The following is a 17,046-nucleotide window of genomic DNA, read 5'->3' on the forward strand; positions in this document are numbered from 1 at the left end:
ACTGTTAAGGGATTGCGGCCCCCTCGATAGTGTCTGAATAACTGAATTGAAAAGTGTCTGTAAATCTTTCAGGCCATCCCTTTTGTTCCTTATGGAGACCAAAGCTAGTAATCTAAGTTGTGTTAAAATTAGGAGAAAGTTAAGTTTTGATAACATATTTTGTGTGGAATCCCAGGGGCTGTCTGGGGGACTATGTTTATTTTGGAAGAGTAATATAAATATTCATGTTTATTCCAGGTGTGAAAACTTTATTAGAACTAAAATCAGCAGTGGCAATTATAAGGATTGGGAAGCAACTTTTGTTTTTGGCCACCCATATCACAAGAGAAGAAAGGAGTCATGGAAGGAGTTAACTTGTGCAAATAACAACTTGAAATAGCCAAAAATATTTATTGGGGACTTTAATAATGTTATTACACAAGAGGAGAAAGTAGGACTGCACCCGAAACTGACGAGTTAGATTGAAACTTTTAGAAATTTTGTAGATGAGAATGCACTCATGGACTTGGAACTACAAGGGATGAAATACACGTGGTTTAGTAATCCAAGGAATGGTTTCGTTACTAAAGAGAGGATAGATAGAGTACTTGTCAATTAGGAATGGAGAAGAGTTTTCCAACATGCCACGCTTTCAGCCTTACCAGCTATAAGCTCGGATCATACTCCTCTAGTTCTCAATCTTAAACCAAGAAGAAAAAGGAGTAGAAGTTTTAAATTTGAGGCCTATTGGCCTGACCATACCGACTGTGATACTGTTATAAGGAGAGGATGGAGTAGTACCTATAATAGTGGAGTTGATCATTGGACGAATTTGAATCGAAAGATGCAAAACTGTAAGAAGGAGTTGATCAAATAGAGTAGGGTAAACTTTAAGAGGGCAGATGAAATAGAAAAACTAAAGTACAGCCTCAAACAAGCGCAGAAAGGAGACTATACAAAGACACAACAAAAGGAGATCATTAGACTAAAAATGAAGATTACTAGACTATGAAGACAAGAGGAAAAGTATTGGGGGCAAAGGTCGAGGGTGAAATGGTTGAAATTTGCAGATAAGAATACTTCTTTCTTTCATGCCTCTACCATCCAAAGAAGGGATAGGAATAGGATAGAGAGATTAAATGATTCTAGAGGATAATGGGTGTGTGGGAAAAGCGATATTCTTAAGATGGCAGCGGATCATTTTCAAAGTCTTTTTAAGGCTTCAAAGAATTTAAATATGACTGAATGCAGAAGTAATATTCCTATTAGAGTGACTGCAGAGATGAATGGGGAGCTCATGAAGGAGGTTACTGATCAGAAAATCAAAGAGGCTATCTTCAGCCTTGGAAATCTCAAAGCACCAGGACCAGATGGATTAAATGGTCTCTTCTATTAGAAACACTAGACAATTGTTGGAAAAGAGGTTTGTGAAGTTGTTAAGAACTTTTTTCATGAAGGGAATTTACCACGCAACATTGGGAAAACCTTTTTAGTCTTGGTTCCTAAGACTAATTTTCCAGAAACTCTTAATCAGCTCAGACCAATTAGCTATTGCAACTTTATTTACAAGACTATTTCAAGGATGATGGTTATTAGGCTTAGAAGAATTATAGATAAGATTATATCACCCATCCAAAGTGCTTTTGTGGGGAGACGCCTGATCCAAGATAAGATGGAAATAGTGCAGAAATTGTTCTATGCGTTAAATAAAAAAGGGATGCTTCCAGGAATTTAGCCATTAAGATTGACATGAATAAAACTTATGATAGGTTGGAACGGTCATTCCTAAAAGCAACTTTAAAGGCTTTTGGGTTCAACCGGCGTTGGGTTAAGATGATGATAAAGTGTGTGACACAAATTAGTTATAAGATTAAGATTAATGGACTTTTGTCGAGGAACATTGTGTCCCAGAGGGGACTTAGGCAGGGGGATCCCCTATCGCCGTACCTCTTTATCTTAGCGGCTGAGGTCTTCACCATCCTTATGGACAAGGCTAGAGAATAGGGCAAAATTTATGGAGTTAAAATTGCCCCTACTGCACCAGCTATCTTATATCTCCTCTTTGGATGATTGTATAATTTTCTCAAAAGATAGTGAAGAGGAAGTTTATCAGCTCATAACTATTTTGAATATGTACAAAGAAGCCTCAGGCAGAGAATCAATATCGACAAGTCTGGGATCACGTTTGGAAACCAAATTTCAATTAGGAATAGAGTAGAAATAGAAGAGATATTTGGATTATCAGTGTGGGATAGACTAGGTAAGTATCTTGGGCTTCCGGCTCATTGGGGAAGATCAAAGAATAGAGCTCTGAGTTAGATTGAGGAGAGAGTGTTAGCTAAGCTAGAAGGTTAGAAAGAAAAACTCCTTAATCAATCTGGGAAGGAGGTCCTTATCAAATCGATAGTTCAAGCGATACCTGCCTATACTATGAACGTGGTTTTCTTTCCTAGAGGTTTTTGTCAACGGCTTAGTAAAAGAGTTGCCAAATTTTGGTGGGTGTCCTCGGGTAAGGAAAGAGGTATCCATTGGAGGAGTTGGGACAAGTTATGTGCGAGTAAAAAGGATAGAGGAATTGGTTTTAAGAATTTTTACAATCAAAATATAGCACACTTGGTAAAATAGGCATAGAGAACTTTTGAAAATCCTAAAGCGGTATGGGTTCAAGTACTAAAGGCTTTGTTACTTTCAAATGAGGACTTTAAAGAAGCTAAGGTAGGTAGGACAACATCTTGGATTTGGAAAAGTATTGTACATGGCAAGAATTTTCTTTTGAGATATGGAGAAGATGGCTGATAGGGAATGGAGAGAAAGTGAGAATCCTGGAAGATAGGTGGATAATGAACATGGACAAGAGTCCTCATATTAGAAATAACGATATCAAGTTTGTAAAGGAGCTGATTAGTGAAGGAGAGGGGTGGAATATGAATGAGCTAAGGAAGCATTTTTATGGAGCTTCAGTAGAAAAAATCATTAGAAACCCAGTGAGTATTATTAGAAGGGAGGATAAGTTCATCTGGCTTTTCAGATCTGATGGCAAATACACTATCAAGACGGGATATCATGTTGTTAGAAAAGAAAGGAGCATTGATAATAGAAATAACCCATCAACCAGTGAAGACTTAAAGAACTTATGGCTAGAGATTTGGAAATTAAAAGTACCTCAGAAAATCAGAAACTTTTTATGGCGAGCTTCGCATAACATAATACCAGTTTTTGGAAATCTTTATAATAAAAAAATAACTAACACCCCTATATGTGCAATTTGTTTGCAGGAACCAGAGACCACTGAGCTTGCATTGCTGCTCTGCCTATGAACAAAGTAGGCGTGGTTTGGAGCCCAAATTCAATGCTGCCATACAGCCCTAATGGTTTCTTCTTTTGGGAAATGGATGCGAGATCTTCTAGAAAAAATGAAGTTGAATACTGGGGCAAATTATGATCAATGCAGCAGTAAGGTTGGCTTTCTAGTTTGGGAGATGTGGAAAGCGAGAAATCAAGCAGTACATCAGAAGACTAAACCTAATCCAATAACAGTGATACACAAAGATAAACTAATGGAAATAGAGTTTGCAGAAATGGCTGAATAACCAACAAAGACTTCTATTAATGAAAGAAGAGCATGCAGCAGGGTTACCTGGAGACCGCCTCTGGCAGGATGGGTTGAATGCAATATTGATGTAGCGTTTGTTGAAGCGCACTCTGCGGAAGCTACAGCAGCGGTATTTAAAGACCACACTGAAAATCTTCTCTCAAGATTGAATTCCACAATAGCTGCCAGTTTGCCATTAGTTGCAGAAGCGGTAGTGGTTAGGGCAGCATTAAATATGGCGAAAAATTTTGAACTGCAGAAAATTATCATAGAATCAGATAGTCTGATACTCATCTAAGCACTAAAATCACAGGCGTTTATTGCAGAAATTCAAGTTATCCTAGAAGACATACTAGATATAGCAAGAAGCATTCCAAATTGTGGATTCACCTGGGTGGCTAGAGAAGAAAATTTTTTAGCGCATGAAGTGGCAAAGCTCACAGTACAGGATTCTCTCAACCAGAATTGGCTCATGCATAAGCCATCAACCATCAGAAATATTTTGCGAAAGGATAATTTTATGGTATTAAGAATAGCGAACAGATCATGACTGATAGAAATGGGAGTTAATTAGGTGCAAGGTAATTGAAATTAGGAGGGTTTGTACCATCTTTATGGCTTCACTGTCATAGATGAGGAAGGGGATCAACAGTGGCTCCTCTGGCGTGGAGCCACAATGACACTGGAGGTTGCATTAATGTTGCACCTCTCCACTTGTTAACTTGACCTCTGATACTTTTCTGCCCTGCGTTGCCAGAAATTGCGCTACGATTCTTATCCAGAGGGATTATAGGGGGTTGCAGCTTACCCCATCTCACAGCAACACAGCGGCGGACAATGGCAGATTGTCGTTGTTGTCGTCAACAACTCTATCTTCTTAGCGATCAAGTTCTTTACGGCTGACAAGGTTGGATGATTGAGGTGCAATTGGAGGAGGTTTTTCCCCAATTCTCCCTTTTTGCATGTGTAAATAGCATCCTTTACTATTACTTTGCTTGTTTTGGTCTGCGGTCTGGGAAAGAGAGAAAAGAAAGGAAATGGTAATGGGTTGGCTTGGGTTGGGTCAGGTTCATCTTGTGGGCCTAGACCCTGTCCAAAAAAAAAAAGAAAGTACTATGGCAGACGTGATAATTTTCCAATAGTTTTATTATTTTCTCAAATTTGGTCAATCTATCCATCTGTAAAGTTGCATCGCATGGTATAATTTTATTGCTTAATTAAACTATTTTATCAAAAACTTATTTTTCTTTTTTCACTTGGCATCCACCTTCCTAATTGACATTGTGGACCATTCAAGTGCATGGCAAAGCCAACAAAAAGGGGATAAATCTCGCTCCCTCTTTTCTATGGGTTAATAGTCAAATTCGTCCTTGAAAAATCACTCATTCTTTAAATTAGTCCTCAAAAAATTTTTTTAATCATATTAGTCCTTGAAAGATAAAACGTAAATCAAATTGGTCCTTCTATTTGTTAGATGATGACGTGGTAGGTTAATGCCACGTGTCACAAGATGATTGATTGACGTGTCAAGTCAGTGATACTTAGTATGTCACGTGTCATTTGACATATAAAAAAGTTATTTATAATTGAAGGATTACCATGTGTTTATAACACGCAGCGGAAGAAAAGAAAGTAATCATAAAGATCTATTTTATGCTTAAACTTTATTCCAATAATAAATATATAGTAGATCAGATCTAAATACCTGAGTACGCTAGTAAAAATCTTTTTCTCCTTCGATGGTACGAAGGCGCTATGCATATCCACACTGAGACCAACTTTTGCTGTCAACTCCTTGACCAATGGACATCTGATCTAAATTGAGAAACCTCTTGCAACTCTTTACACGCCATAAAATTCTTCTCCAAGAATCAGGCTCACATATGTTTATGTGTGTAGAGGTAAAGGAATAAAACCCTTGTTATTCTCTTCTCATCTGTAATTCCTCTACTCTTGGCATACATATATATAGTATGAGATTTGTTACTGATTTTAAATTTGATTCTTAATTAAAATTTAAATCATATATTGAAATTCCAAATCTGGATCTTTCAAATTTTATGAATCATATCATAACAATTTAAAACATAATCGATTTGGATCTCATCCAAAATTATAATTCAAATTCAGAAATAGAATAACTAATTATTCTCAAATCTCATTTAATATTCTCAATTATCATATTATTATTATATTCTTGGTGCTAGCAAAGAATACAATAATATTCCATTTGAATTATTTATTTGATCAAATCAAAATAATAATTAAATAATTCTACAGCAAAGATTAGAACCCTCGTTAGTGTGTAACCCCATAGGTTTAATACTAAGCGGGTAGTAAATTAGTCATACTAAATTTACTAATCAAGGTTAGCGTCTAGCAACACTCCTCAACGACCCGATAGTATTAATTAATATATTTTTACTAAGAACCTTAGAAGAACAAAATATAATTCCTTCCATCTTTCCAACTCTTGGTTAACCCTTAGAATATGATTTAATTGTCAACCTCTAACATGTTACCATTATTATAATGAACTGTGAATGACTTAAGAAACTCTTTTCTTCATTCATTCAATCCCCTGGCCAAGGTTTTATTCATCTCAGTCATTATAATCATAGAGTTCAAACTCTTTACCGAGAGTTGACGGATTTCTTATTGACTAATCATTAATTCTACAAGTATTTAAATCATACCCAATATCCATTCAACTAGCACCCTAGGGTATTAGGTGTCCGGAATCAAAGTATAATAAATACATTGTTAATTACTATGACAGTCGCATGTCAAACGAAACTCTATTACTATGTTCATCTTGAGAATATCCTATTGACAAATATGCGGTAATTATAACCATTAGAAATTCTCAAAGTGAGTCAGTTCAATTGTCATATCTCTATATGCACCATCTATATATATAATTTAATAAATGAGATCTATTAATCTTCATCTAATGAAGACCATTATATATATATATATATATTGATCTTTCTGGATTATTAATGTCCTTTTTAATAATCCTATGACCAAGAATAATTTAGATTAAATTATAAAAGATTTATCTCTCAATATTATGATCAGTATCACAATGATAAATCTCTAAATTTAATCAAGAACCTTATTATATTAACATTTTAATATAATAATAATAACAAATTATTTGACACATAATTGATTAGATTGTGGTCATACTACTTATTTCCAACAATAATCAAAATAGTCCCCGAAAGTTCAGACGTAAGTCATTTTCATCCCTAAAATTTTAAAAATTAATTAAATTAGTTCTTATATATTTTTTATTTTTTTATAATATTAAATTTGAAATATTTTTTGATAGTACTAATTTTAATATTATTTTTTAGATCTTAATAAACAAAATTCTCTTTACATAAAATAATAAAAATAATTAAATTATTATAAAGTTATTTTGTCATTTGTATTTTGAAATTTTATATTTTTAAACTATAATTTTTTATAGTAAATTTTTTTATTTAAACGAGTTTATCAAATTATTGTTGATTATATATTTAAAAATTTAATATTTTAAATCTCACTAAATAATATAGTAGTTATTTTAAAATTTAAATCTTTAAAATTTTTTAAAATTATAATTTTTATTATTGTTTAATTTATATGGTAAAACTCAATAATTGAAAAACCAATTAGTGGATCACTTGTTAAATCTTACTATTTTAATATAGTTTTTTTTTTAAAATAACTATATTTATTTAGTAAGATCTAAAAGGATAAAATATTTAAAATAACTACTATATTTATTTAGTAAAATCCAAAATATTAAAATTAGTTATAAACTAAGAGTTTTAATATTTTGGATTTCACTAATATAGTAGTTATTTTAAATGTTTTGAGCTTTTAGATCTCATTGAATAAATATAGTAGTTATTTAAAAAAATTATATTAAAATATTAAGATTCAACAAGTAATCCCACAAATTGGTTTTTCAATTATCGAGTTGACGAGTTCTACCATTTAAATTACACAATAATAAAAGTTATCATTTTAAAAAATTTTAAAAATTTAAATTTTAAAATAACTACTATATTATTTAGTGAGATTTAAAATATTAAATTTTTTAATATATAATCAACAATAATTTGATAAATTCGTTTAAATAAATAAATTTTACTATAAAAAATTATAATTTAAAAATGTAAAATTTTAAAATACAAATGACAAAATAATTTTATAATAATTTAATTATTTTTATTATTTTATGTAAAGGGAATATTGTTTATTAAGGTCTAAAAGATAATATTAAAATTAGTACTATGAAAAAAGATTTCAAATTTAATATTGTGAAGAAAAAATAAAAAAATTTATATAAGGACTAATTTGATTAATTTTTAAAATTTTAGGACTTTTAGGAATTGATTATAAATAACTTTTTATATGTCAAGTGACATGTGGTGTGTTAGGTGTCACTGACCTAACACGTCGACCAATCATCTTATGACACGTGATATTAACCTACCACATCATCATCTAACGAAAAGACTTATTTGACTTACATTTTATTTTTTAGTGACTAATATGATTAAAAAAATTTTGAAGACTAATTTAAAAAATAGATAATCTCTTAAGAACGAATTTCACTATTAACCCTATTAAGTACCAACGGAAAGTATGATTTATTGTTTTTATTTAAAAAACATTCGTATTTGTACAGTTGAACGAAACATACCCAACTTTTTGACAACTAACAAGGGTGTAAGAATCTCCAAACGCTCCATGCCAAAGGGGTGGCCGTCACTCCATCGTGTATTATGATTTATGACTCATTCATTCTTAACTTTTCGCTAATTACGTACTTTGATGAACTTGCAGCATGTATATCAAATATCTTTCTGTTCTTTGCTGATATTTAATTACGACTATGATGAGTTCCAAGTCTCGGATTTATTCATATATTATATATAAGGGAATTGGTTTTTTTTTTTTTATTTTATATATATACACCAAAGATATGAGACTCAAATCCGCAATATTTTAATTGAGTATGGAGAGACTATGCCATTTAAGTTATTACTCATTGGCATAAGAGAATTGGTGTTATCATTAAATTTTAGTTGGTGCTAATATTATGGAATAGAATAATACCAATATTTCTCCTCTCGATTCTTCCAACAAAGTTTGTAACTTTGTATACACACTCCTTTCCGTCACCTAATTTAAAATCTTGCGTCCAAATTTTTATTTTATCAACAGTATATTATATTTATGGTCATTAAATCAAATTGTATATCAATAATTTCTTGTGATAAAAAAAAAATCAAATAATATCAAATAAGTATTCAATTCACATCCCTTAAGTTTGATAATTGTTTTCACCTTTCAGACTAAGATCCAGTTTGGAGAAACAGTTTAATTAAGTTCTTTTTGAAAAAATAACTTAAATAATAAATGATTATATTAAAAATAGCTTATAAATAAGTTATTTTGTGTTTAGATTTTTAGCTTTAAAAGTGCTTATTTTATAGAAATATGATAAAAAGTAGGAGTATTATGAGAGAAATCATTTTTTTAACTTCTATATAAGCTTCTAAATAGCTTCTTAAAAAGCCGTAATTTGATTTTAAAAATTGTACCAGACATTAATATTACTATTTTTCATAAGTCAAAAATAAAAAAAAAAGTTACTTTTGAAGTTCCAAACGGACCCTAATTATTATAAAGAATACCAACTTTAAATTTTGTAAAGTTTCTCTAAAACCAATAAAAAGAAAAAGATTTCTCACAATAAAAGTAAACATTTTCCCAAATGTGTGGAAACAATGACACCAAGTTTAAGTTTTGAAGAGTTCCTAAATCACAGAAAAACAAAAAAGAAAAAGAAAAAGAGAACGTTGTATGTGGCTCCACTTTGTGAGTGTGACATTCTTAGCGAGCGGATGATCCATGCCAAATAGTAATTGGATGTCAAATATCAATGTATTAGGTCCATTCGTAGAATATCTTATTGTCAAATTAGCTCTCCTCAAAATAAAGAAATTTTAAAAATTAGTGGCCAACAATTTTTATTTATATTAACTAGTAATTTTAATTAACATATACATTCTACTGATATATTTAAGTTTACATAATAATTAACCTTTTATTTTATAGTTTTATAAATCTTTCCCCCGTTATTATTGTGGTATGAGAATTTTGTCTAGAAGGTGTATTAATTAGTTGCGTGGAGAAGCAATTTAAATATGTTGCAGTTTGGCAGAAGCAATAATGATTAATGAAGGTTCAGCACGTGAAGGTGGTGAAGGTGAAAGTGGTGTTAGAGAGAACAATTTTTCCACGTAGTTCCTCCATAGCCACAGACACAGTTACTGGATCCTAACCGAACCGTTTCAATTAAGAGAACTCTTCTTCCATCCCTTTCTGCTTATTTATTACTTGCTAGTTCCCTCAGGTATAAATATGCTTCCCTTTCATTCATTCAAAGCTGCTTCCTTTATTTGCTTTTCTTTTGACTTATGTGCTGGATCTTCCAGAAGCTTCCTCGTTGTTCTTTTCATATGTAATGTAAGTTATTCAAACACTGTATGCTCCCTCTCACAACGATTCCGTTGTGTTCCTAAAAGACATAATTTAAAAAGTACAACTGAGTCGGGTAGTAGTTATTGTTAGTTACTGACTTACTGGTGCTGGTGCAAATAAACCGACTTGAGCCTCAGCAATCACCATTATTTTGTGGTAGGCTACTCAGTGAACTCGTGTAGCACGAGTCACTCCAAGACAAAACGAAGTTCTTGTGGATCACAGCTGGGGAAGGAAGCAAAGTTTGGGGGACCACTGTTTTTGTTTTCCCCTCTTTGGTTTTTACTTTTTAGTACTTTAGGATCTCGGTTTTTGGAAAATCCAGGTGTTTTGAAGTTTGTTAAAAAATGCCTTTTGTTTGGTTGAACAAAAAGGTGCTTTGTTTCACGTGTTGATCAAATAATGGTTTTGCTGTTTAAGTTGATTTTCCATTCCTAAAAAGTTGTTGGTTCTGTCGTGCAAGACTCTTTGGTAATCATTATTATTATTCCTATACCTTTTTTTCTATTTCCAATTCGGATTTCTTACTACTTTTCCCCCCACTTTAACCATGATCTCTGATTTCTCTGCATATATTTAAGAATCCCTTTAAATTGTTGATCAGAATATTTATTATTGCTATAAATTTGCAGCACTTTTGAGCCGTTTATGTCATAGTAGGATTAATTAGTGCAATAAATAACTATGATTATTTGTTCTGTGGTCCTAGGTTGATGAGAATCAAACATATTATAACATAGTAGAGAGGAAAGGACTCATTAGTTCTAAGTTTCTTCAGATTTTGCATAGAACATGTCATCCGCAACAACTGCACCATGGATCACTTCTCTCTCGTGTGCATCTCCAACCTCAGGAGACACTCTACCTCAATGGCTGAGATTCATTTTCCTGTCTCCATGTCCTCAGAGAGCTATGCTATCTGCCATTGATGTCTTACTCTTGCTCATTCTCTTTGTGTTTGCCGTGATCAAGCTCTATTCTAGGTTCACCTCCAATGGCTCCTCCTCCACCAATGGACTCAACAAGCCACTTATCAGAAATAATAACAGACCCTTTGTCTCAGTAACCATATGGTTTAAGCTAACTTTAGCTGCAACTTCTGTTCTGGCCTTATTGTACACCATTGCTTGTGTTCTGGTATTTACCAGTTCAACTGAGATTCCATGGAAGCAAGTTGATGGAATGTTTTGGTTAGTCCAGGCCATAACACAATTAATACTTGCAGTGTTAATCATCCATGAGAAAAGATTCCAAGCTGTAACTCATCCTCTTACACTTCGATTTTATTGGATTGTGTATTTTATTATTACTTGCTTGTTTGTGGCTTCTGGGATTATACGTTTGGTCTCTGTGGATGTGGATGGAACCAAAGAGTTCATCTTCAAGGTGGATGACATAGCTTCTTTCATATCCCTGCCTCTGTCGCTGTTTCTTCTCTTTGTCGCAGTCAAAGGGTCCACTGGCATTATGTCCAATGAGGAAATACAACCACTTATTGATGAGGAAACTAAGCTATATGATGATACTCTGGAAAAATCTAGAGTCACTGAATTTGCTTCGGCTTCTATAGTATCCAAGGCATTTTGGATTTGGATAAACCCCTTGTTGAGTAAAGGGTACAAGTCCCCATTGAAGATTGATGAGATTCCAACCCTTTCACCTGAGCATAGAGCTGAGAGGATGTCTGTTATCTTTGAATCAAAATGGCCAAAATCAAATGAAAGGACGAAGCATCCGGTTCGAGTCACATTGATCCGGTGCTTCTGGAGGGAATTGGCCTTCACCGCATTCCTTGCTGTTGTTAGGGTCTGTGTCATGTTTGTGGGTCCAATTCTCATACAAAGCTTTGTTGATTTCACTTCAGGGAAGAGAAGTTCTGTTTATGAAGGGTACTACCTAGTGTTGATCCTCCTTGTTGCTAAGTTTGTGGAAGTTTTAACCACTCATCATTTCAACTTCAATTCTCAGAAGCTTGGGATGCTTATCCGATGCACACTCATCACTTCTCTGTACAAGAAGGGCCTCAAGCTTTCTTGCTCCTCAAGGCAAGATCATGGTGTTGGGACTATTGTGAATTACATGGCTGTTGATGCTCAACAACTCTCTGATATGATGCTTCAGTTGCATTCCGTGTGGGTGACTCCGCTTCAAGTCACTGTTGCCTTGTTTCTACTTTATAATGCTTTGGGTGCCTCTGTAGTTACAGCCTTACTTGGTCTTCTTGGTGTTCTTGCATTTGTTGTGGTTGGCACAAAGAGAAACAACCGTTTTCAATTCAATGTGATGAAGAATCGCGACTCGAGAATGAAAGCAATGAATGAGATGCTTAACTACATGCGTGTGATCAAGTTCCAGGCTTGGGAGGAGCATTTCAATGGGAGAATCATGGGGTTCCGTGAGTCAGAGTTTGAGTGGTTGTCCAAGTTCATGTTCTCGATTTGTGGCAACATTGTTGTGATGTGGAGCACACCATTGCTGATATCAACTCTGACATTTGGCACAGCTATTTTGCTTGGAGTTCGCCTCGACGCAGCCACAGTTTTCACCACAACAACAATATTTAAGATCTTGCAGGAACCAATTAGGACGTTTCCACAGTCCATGATATCTCTTTCACAAGCAATGATATCACTGGGAAGGCTAGACAGATACATGTTGAGCAGGGAATTGTCGAATGATTCGGTCGAAAGAGAGGAAGGCTGCAGTGGACACACTGCTGTTGAGGTCTGTGATGGGACCTTCAGCTGGGATGATGACAGCCTACAGCATGACTTGAAGGATATCAATTTGGAGATCAGAAAAGGGGATCTTACAGCAATTGTTGGGACTGTAGGGTCTGGAAAGTCATCTCTCTTGGCATCAATTCTTGGTGAAATGCGCAAAGTTTCTGGAAAGGTATGATTTCTAGTTGAGGGTTGAGAAATTTGTAGGCATTTTCTATTATCTTATGTTTTTTTTTTTCATTATCTGATCTATGTAGCCAACCTCACATGTGTCAAATTGTAATGCTATGTTGGTGTTGCAGGTTCGGGTTTGTGGAAGTACTGCTTATGTTGCACAGACATCTTGGATTCAGAATGGGACCATTGAGGAAAACATTCTCTTTGGTATGCCAATGAACAGACAAAAGTACAATGAAGTCATCAGGGTTTGTTGCTTGGAGAAAGATTTGGAAATGATGGAGTTTGGGGATCAGACTGAGATTGGAGAGCGTGGCATCAACCTCAGTGGTGGACAGAAGCAGCGCATACAACTCGCCAGGGCTGTGTACCAAGACTGTGATATCTATCTTCTTGATGATGTCTTTAGTGCTGTTGATGCTCACACTGGTTCTGAAATATTTAAGGTAGTTATTTAGTAATGTTTTTGTTGTATTGAAATATTCTTTGTTAATTAAGATTTTATCTTAATCCCACTTCAATGGTTGTCTTTTATTCAGGAATGTGTGAGGGGGGCTTTAAAAGGCAAGACTGTAGTCCTTGTAACACACCAAGTAGATTTTCTACATAATGTGGATCTTATATTGGTGAGTCTCTTCTTTGCATCCATTAATGTTCCATTGCATCTGTTTTGAATCTTGATTTGACTTCGAGAGTGATCCAAATGCTTGTTAAAGGTCATGAAAGATGGAATGATAGTCCAAGCAGGAAAGTATGATGATATACTTGATTCTGGACTGGATTTCAAAGCTTTGGTTGTTGCACACGAAACCTCCATGGAAATAGTAGAGCAAGGCTCAACTACTGTCGGCGAAAGCCTGAATAGTCCATCGAAATCTCCAACACCTTCTGGTCACAGAGGAGCCAATGGTGAGAGCAATTCTCTTGATCAGCCAAAGTCTGGCAATGAAAGTTCTAAACTGATAAAAGAAGAGGAAAGGGAAACAGGCAAAGTTAGCTTGCATATGTACAAACTCTACTGCACTGAGGCTTTTGGGTGGTGGGGCATTACAGGAATATTGATTCTTTCTTTGCTATGGCAAGCATCTTTGATGGCAAGTGATTATTGGCTAGCATATGAAACATCAGAAGAACGTGCTCAAGTGTTCAACCCTTCTCTGTTTATTTCCATCTATGCAATCATCTCTCTTGTTTCAGTTTTTTTGGTAGTTATAAGATCCTACTCATACACATTCATGGGGCTAAAGACGGCACAACTTTTCTTCACTCAAATTCTTCACAGCATCCTTCATGCACCCATGTCTTTCTTTGACACTACACCATCAGGAAGAATTCTTAGTAGGGTAAGAACTTCAGCACCAAATTACATAGGTTATTTATCTTAAATTGTTAAGCAAGCACATGCTTATAAGTTATGGTAACAATTTTAATTTCTTTTTGTTCAACTTCTGCAGGCATCCACTGATCAGACCAATGTTGATGTTCTTCTTCCCTTGTTTCTTGGAATTGTCATTGCCATGTACATTACAGTGCTCAGCATCTTCATCATCACCTGTCAAAATTCATGGCCAACAGCATTCTTGTTGATTCCTCTTGTTTGGTTGAACATATGGTACCGGGTATGAATATAATTACCTTGTTTTGTTGGCTTACATTGCATTGACTAACATGCATATCTTGTTAACATTTTCCATTTTTTTTTCTGGGGCCTTACAGGGTTATTTTCTTGCTTCATCTCGCGAGTTAACTCGACTGGATCAAATTACCAAAGCACCTGTTATTCATCACTTCTCGGAAAGCATTTCAGGGGTCATGACAGTCCGAGCATTCAGAAAGCAGAAGAGATTCACCGAAGAGAATGTTAAAAGGGTGAATGCTAATTTAAGAATGGATTTCCACAACTATAGTTCCAATGAGTGGTTGGGATTCCGCTTAGAATTGCTTGGAAGCTTGGTTTTCTGCATTTCAGCCATGTTCATGATCCTCTTACCAAGCAATATCATAAAGCCAGGTAAGCCAAAACCTCTTAAAGTTCATTTTGCCTTTTGGTGACCCTTGACATAAAAACTAACTGCATTTTTCTGTTTCATGTAGAAAATGTTGGTTTATCTCTTTCTTATGGTTTGTCATTGAATGCTGTCTTGTTCTGGGCTGTGTACATGAGCTGCTTCATTGAGAACAAAATGGTATCTGTTGAGAGGATAAAACAGTTTACAAATATTCCATCAGAACCGGCATGGATTATTAAGGATCGTTTGCCTCCTTCAAATTGGCCAGGTCAAGGCAATGTTGATATTAAAGACTTGCAGGTAACAAACAAGAATTTTAGCCAAATTGATTAATATATCCTATGATGAAATGAAATATGTTGCATTCTAGTTTTCTTCCCTATGCATTGATCAACACTGATTGTACTTTGTTGTGATGACTGAACTTTTGGAAAACAGGTCCGGTATCGTCCGAACACTCCTCTAGTTCTCAAGGGCATTACTTTAAGCATTTATGGAGGAGAAAAGATTGGTGTTGTAGGCCGCACTGGAAGTGGAAAATCAACTCTGATTCAAGTTTTCTTCAGGCTGGTGGAACCTTCAGGAGGCAAAATAATTATTGATGGCATTGACATATCAGTGTTGGGGCTTCATGATCTTAGATCTCGCTTTGGTATCATCCCTCAGGAGCCTGTCCTTTTCGAAGGAACTGTCAGAAGCAATATTGATCCAACTGGACAGTACACAGATGAAGATATATGGAAGGTAAAACACACACCATTATGTCTGGTTTGGTTCTATCCTTATGTGGCCTAAAATTCATGTTAAACTAAGTTTCTATATTGTTGTAGAGTTTGGAAAGGTGTCAACTAAAAGAGGCAGTGTCTGCTAAGCCTGAAAAGCTTGACTCTTTAGGTACATTTTGCTTGAACTGCTTGAAATTCATCATTTTACATTTGTACTAATGGGAATAATGCTCTTGTTCTTGACCTATCAGTGGTAGATAATGGAGAGAATTGGAGTGTGGGGCAGAGGCAGTTGCTTTGTTTGGGGCGAGTTATGCTTAAGCAAAGCCGGCTCTTGTTTATGGACGAAGCAACGGCTTCTGTTGATTCGCAAACTGATGGTGTGATTCAGAAGATCATAAGAGAGGACTTTGCAGCATGTACCATCATCAGCATTGCTCACAGAATACCTACAGTCATGGACTGTGATAGAGTTTTAGTTGTAGATGCAGGTATCAAAATATGCACTCTCTTTGATTCCTTCATCTTGGACCTTTATGTTAATGTACTATAGTCTTAATGTTGTTCATGTTATGCTTGTGATAGGGAGAGCAAAAGAATTTGATAAGCCTTCAAACTTGCTTCAAAGGCCATCTCTGTTTGGAGCATTGGTTCACGAGTATGCTAGCCGTTCCACAGGACTATAAGAAAACCACCTCTCATATATATGTTTGGCCTCAAAATAAAAAAGTATGGATAATTCTTTTGGTTGAACATGGGAAGAACCATGTGAAGGAAATGGGTAATTCTTTTTTGCCACAGAAAATTGGCAAAAGGCATGTGGAGATTTATTCAATATTTTGCAAAATTGTATCAGGTAGTAATAGGTGGCATATTCTGATGACTAGTACCATTGATGATGTTGAATGGAACTTTCAATTTATTAATATGACGACTCCACAATAAAACCGATTGTTATCATGTTATGTTCATTTAGCAAGCATACCTCTTGCTTTAAATACTTCTAAAAATTGAGAAAATGTGCATTTTGATGTAACTAAATACAATGGAATCCAGGCACAAAAATACTACTAATCTTTTTCAGGCAAATGACACCATATTGAAGCATACTCATCTAGCAAATTTGCTTATTTCTTTTTCGCTAATCATGTGCCTTCAATCATATGTAATGAGAGGATCACAGCACACAATAAATGTTTTGATTTTTTGTTGATTAAAAAAATTAATTTTCTAATTAGACTTAAAATTTAATTTTCATGTACCATGTTTGTGGAATGGAGTTTTTATACATA

General features: G+C 34.6%; 1 protein-coding gene across 3 annotated transcripts; it reads left to right on the plus strand.

Annotated features, from left to right (window-relative positions):
- Positions 1-9,707: 9,707 nt before the first annotated feature.
- Positions 9,708-16,701, plus strand: ABCC4 (multidrug resistance-associated protein 4). 3 transcript variants are annotated; one of them, XM_016349705.3, is made up of 12 exons: positions 9,708-9,992; positions 10,830-13,015; positions 13,146-13,466; positions 13,560-13,646; positions 13,737-14,363; positions 14,475-14,639; positions 14,737-15,031; positions 15,115-15,329; positions 15,468-15,773; positions 15,860-15,923; positions 16,006-16,245; positions 16,340-16,701. In XM_016349705.3, exons 2-12 carry the CDS (start codon positions 10,913-10,915, stop codon positions 16,438-16,440), a joined length of 4,524 nt encoding a protein of 1,507 aa, XP_016205191.1. In that variant the 5' UTR covers positions 9,708-9,992; positions 10,830-10,912; the 3' UTR covers positions 16,441-16,701. The 3 variants fall into 3 exon arrangements, with proteins under 3 accessions (XP_016205191.1, XP_016205192.1, XP_016205193.1); XM_016349706.3 differs by lacking the exon at positions 9,708-9,992 and adding an exon at positions 10,014-10,105; XM_016349707.3 differs by lacking the exon at positions 9,708-9,992 and adding an exon at positions 10,455-10,591.
- The last annotated feature ends 345 nt before the right edge of the window (positions 16,702-17,046 follow it).

The sequence above is a fragment of the Arachis ipaensis genome, chromosome B6 (assembly GCF_059453495.1).
Source record: "Arachis ipaensis isolate K30076 ecotype BB chromosome B6, ASM5945349v1, whole genome shotgun sequence".
Taxonomy (NCBI): Eukaryota; Viridiplantae; Streptophyta; class Magnoliopsida; order Fabales; family Fabaceae; genus Arachis; species Arachis ipaensis.